Source organism: Eptatretus burgeri, chromosome 3 (genome assembly GCF_056783735.1).
Source record: "Eptatretus burgeri isolate ZD-2024b chromosome 3, Ebu_testis_v1, whole genome shotgun sequence".
Lineage (NCBI taxonomy): Eukaryota > Metazoa > Chordata > Myxini > Myxiniformes > Myxinidae > Eptatretus > Eptatretus burgeri.
This window is the reverse complement of record NC_140963.1, coordinates 881,180-885,091: the sequence shown is the minus strand read 5'-3', so window position 1 is coordinate 885,091 and position 3,912 is coordinate 881,180. Positions and strand designations below refer to the sequence as shown.

At 38.4% G+C, this 3,912-nt stretch overlaps 2 protein-coding genes across 3 annotated transcripts in view; one reads left to right on the top strand and one right to left on the bottom strand.

Moving 5' to 3' along the window:
* LOC147029283 (neurogenic differentiation factor 1-like) overlaps positions 1-3,432 on the top strand; it is a 4,694-nt gene extending 1,262 nt beyond the window's left edge. Inside the window, exon 2 of the mRNA XM_085872223.1 lies at positions 945-3,432. Coding sequence (XP_085728349.1) covers positions 1,017-2,126 — 1,110 coding nt within the window. The 5' untranslated portion in view covers positions 945-1,016 and the 3' untranslated portion in view covers positions 2,127-3,432. The remainder of the gene's footprint in view (positions 1-944) is intronic.
* The window catches only part of LOC147029282 (uncharacterized), a 268,195-nt gene extending 264,639 nt beyond the window's left edge, over positions 1-3,556 (bottom strand). Inside the window, exon 1 of one of the 2 annotated variants that reach the window (XM_085872221.1) lies at positions 3,426-3,556. The gene's annotated coding sequence lies outside the window, so the exon portion shown is untranslated. The remainder of the gene's footprint in view (positions 1-3,425) is intronic. The other variant, XM_085872222.1, reaches the window with a different exon arrangement.
* Positions 3,557-3,912: the final 356 nt, after the last annotated feature.

Sequence of the window (3,912 nt, the reverse complement as noted above, 5' to 3'; positions counted from 1 at the left end):
TGACACAACATTTGTAAACATTATATATACATTATGTGTGTGTGTGTGTGTGTGTGTGTGTGTGTGTGTGTGTGTGTGTGTGTGTGTGTGTGTGTGTGTGTGTGTGTGTGTGTGTGTGTGTGTGTGTGTGTGTGTGTGCACACCTTACATTTTTTTATTTTGAAGTTGATGAAAATACATTGTCCATAATAACATATTGACTGACACATGTGGCAACCCCGTGTTTTCCAGATGTAATATATCACGAGATTATTATAATGTATCCAGAAAAGATATAAAGTTGCTTTACATATTGCTTTCGCTGTTCTCATGCTCAAGTACAACTCCGCAGCTTACGTTTATTACTGAACGCAGCGTGTACCTGAGCCCACAAGATTATTGTACTTGCAGGCTTCCGTTTCTCTCAACATTCACGCCAATGTTTATCATTGACTTGCAAACACAAAATATGATTGCAGACTAATGATGTGTACTCTCATTTCACCTCCAACTGAATATTTTGTGCTTGATAAATGCAGTCAACAGATAACATCAGATTGTGTTCATTTTTTGATGAGAAGCCTAGAGTCAATCTCGAGAGCCTGCATGATTATAAATCATGATAATATGATTACAAGTGCCATTCAGCTTTAATTTCCATAATCCTCTTCCATTTGAAGTGTTCCGAAAATTGTATAAATAATAATAACAAAATAACTCCTGGGCTCCATTAAAAAGAAAAACGTCTGGCCTCTCTGAAATCACAATCTCTCTTTTGAGTCAGCATTTCTAATTTGCTATTCAATGCTTTTTATTTTCATAAACTTTAATAACTTCATTGAGAAACTCTAGTATTAATTTAAAATCCAGTATATCTTCAAAAATGATGAGTAACTAAATAAGCATCATAATAACTTAATAAGAAAATGATGTGTTCAAATTAATTCCTTCGCCCTCTTTTGCAGCTGTAACGACAAAGGTGCTATTTGGAAGGCCGATTCCCCTCGTTTGACGAGTGGAAAAAAATCACCGGGCTCATGCAGATGGGAATGAAGACGACAGACTCATTCCGGGACATGTCAGAGCCTGAAAATGCCTCCAAGTGGACCGACCATGGGTGCCTTGCAGATGAACTTAAAGACTATGATAGGGAAGAGAGCTGTACCTCACAAGACAACGTGTTCTCACTTTCTTCTGAAAATGAAAAGGAGGATACTGCAGAAGAGGACCTGAGACCCGATGAGGATGATGAGGAGGATGGGGACATGGATAGTCATGAAAAACCCAAACGTCGTGGTCCAAAGAAGAAGAAGATGACAAAGGCAAGGAAGGAGCGTTTTCGCATGAGACGTATGAAAGCAAATACGAGAGAACGTAATCGAATGCATGGACTGAATGCAGCACTGGACCAGCTCCGGAAAATTGTGCCATGCTACTCCAAAACTCAAAAACTTTCCAAAATTGAGACATTACGCCTCGCTAAGAATTACATCTGGGCTCTTTCAGAGATATTACGCTCAGGCACAAGTCCCGACTTGCTCTCATTTGTGCAGACACTTTGCCGAGGACTTTCACAGCCCACTGCTAACCTGATTGCTGGATGCTTACAGCTCAACCCTCGTACTTTTCTCCCAGAACAGAGCTCTGACTTCATGCACATGCAAATCCCTTCTAGTACCCATTTTCAAATACCACCCCATCACCCATATAGTGCCTTCCATCGTTCTCCAGGACTACCAAGTCCCCCCTACCAGGCCTCATCTGAAGGAAATCAAGCCTTTCAAGTTCGACCAGACAGCTATGGAGGTGCTCTGGAGGGTTTCTTTGACACAGGACCAGGTCCAACAACAGTTGCCTCTGCCCCCGAGTGCTCGAGCCCATCAAGCTTTGACCCTCCACTTAGTCCACCACTAAGCATCAATGGAAATTTCTCATTTCGTCATGAAGTACCCATGCATTTTGACAAGTCATATCGCTTTGGCACTCATTACCCATCTGTGCCCAATGGTGCTCAGCATGGAAGCATTCCTGTGTTTCCACCACCGAGCTTACGCTGCGAGCCCTCCATGGAATCCTCTTATGACAATCATCCTCAACACGACAGGCATTTAATGGGCTCCCATCTCAGCTCTGTGTTCCACAACTGAGGGTCAAACCATTGATGATCTCCAAATGATGACGTACAATGGCTTACTATGCTCCTCATTACACAGTATGCTTCCTGTATTATATTTTGAAAGCCAGAAAATTGCCATGCAGTTATTTTCAACATTGCTTATATAGATGCCAAGATTGTACTTAATCGAGTACATTGTGACTTCAAGGTCTTGACGTGTTAAAGAATGTATGTCACATTTGTGCAGAAGTGTATTCTAAATCTTGAGATAACTTTATACACAGTTATTTTCATAACTTTTTTCTGTCAATCAATCAATCCCTTGATTGTCACTATAAGCAATAATTAGGAAGCTATGCAACTTTTTAAATTATGCATCGTAAAATCTGACCCTTAAACATATCCCCATTCGTCGCAAATTATTTTGACCCATTTTGTAACAACAAATTTTTTAGGAAAAATTTTATACTGATGAAAACCTATTTTTGGCCAAGGTGGTGCATAAGTACTGCATCTTTCTAAATGGTTGGAACGTTTGAGAGAGTCATAAATCAGCCTAATGCACAAATGTGTTGCCTTAGCAGTTTTGTCGGGAATAACGAGCAATCATTGTTCAGAACAAGTTGCAAAGAAAAAATAAAATTCCCCCATTGCAGCATGCCATGAAAATCAACAGAAGTTGTGTAATCGTTGCAAAATACTATTCAAGAACAAAAAGCCTTCAAAGAAAACAAACTCAAACATCGTTCATCCAGACAAGGACGACTCACTGTTTTGGATCTGTCCAGCACGGCCTTCAAGGTACGAGAAAATAAGTTCACACATTTCAAGTACTCCGCATCAAGCTGTTCAACTGTTTAAATTTGTCCTTTTAACGCTCTTTCAATCATATATCTGCTGTCACACGTCTGCAGATCAACCCGGTTTGTAAAATGGCTTTCAGTGTTTAATCATAGCACATGTAAAATTTTCACACTCGGTGTATTACTTGATTTATTGAAGTACAAACACTGGCCTAATTGACTAAATGTTATTTCCTTGACAATGTGATCAGAGCTGTTAATGGGAATGAAGAGATTATATGAGTAGTATGTTTCATTGTATGATACACACATCACATGCAGTTTCTTCATGTTAAAATGAGACATGTCTATTTTGAAACAAACAAACAAAAAAAAGTGTAAATGTAATGTTACTGTAATAAATGAAAAAATACTAATATAAATATGTATTTATATCGATAAATCATATAATCTATGAGAACACGCACCAGGTTTGGACATCACAAGGTATCATATATTTATAACATATGACATTCGACTTGACTTACCTACTGCAGTTTGTGGCAGGAAAAACACCTCCACCAACACGGTCAATTTTTCCATTCACAACATTTCAAAACCATCCATGGCAGTCAATTGTCCAATTTCATTCTGAACTCGAATCTTTTCGTTTTTTCTGATAATTCCAAGTCTGTAGGGTGCCGCAAATGATTGTCATCGGTTATAATTTGCAGCATAGTCTATTATCAGCATGGTAATCAAAAAAAAATCAATAAAACAGGTTGTTGTTTTTTTTCCAAGTATAAAGGCAGTTTGCTTTACATGGCGTTTTATTGAAATTTTCCAATTGCTATCCATCCTGGTCTGGTATGTCTCTTCACTTCTTCAAACTAAGTCGTATCCATTTTCAAGTTGGCATTAGGAAATATCATCATTGTTTTCTTCCAATATTCACTGATCTATTTGCATTTCTTGCTCTCTTGCATAGCAATTGAACATGATGTTTATCTTCGTCATATTTAATTTTCTTCTGAA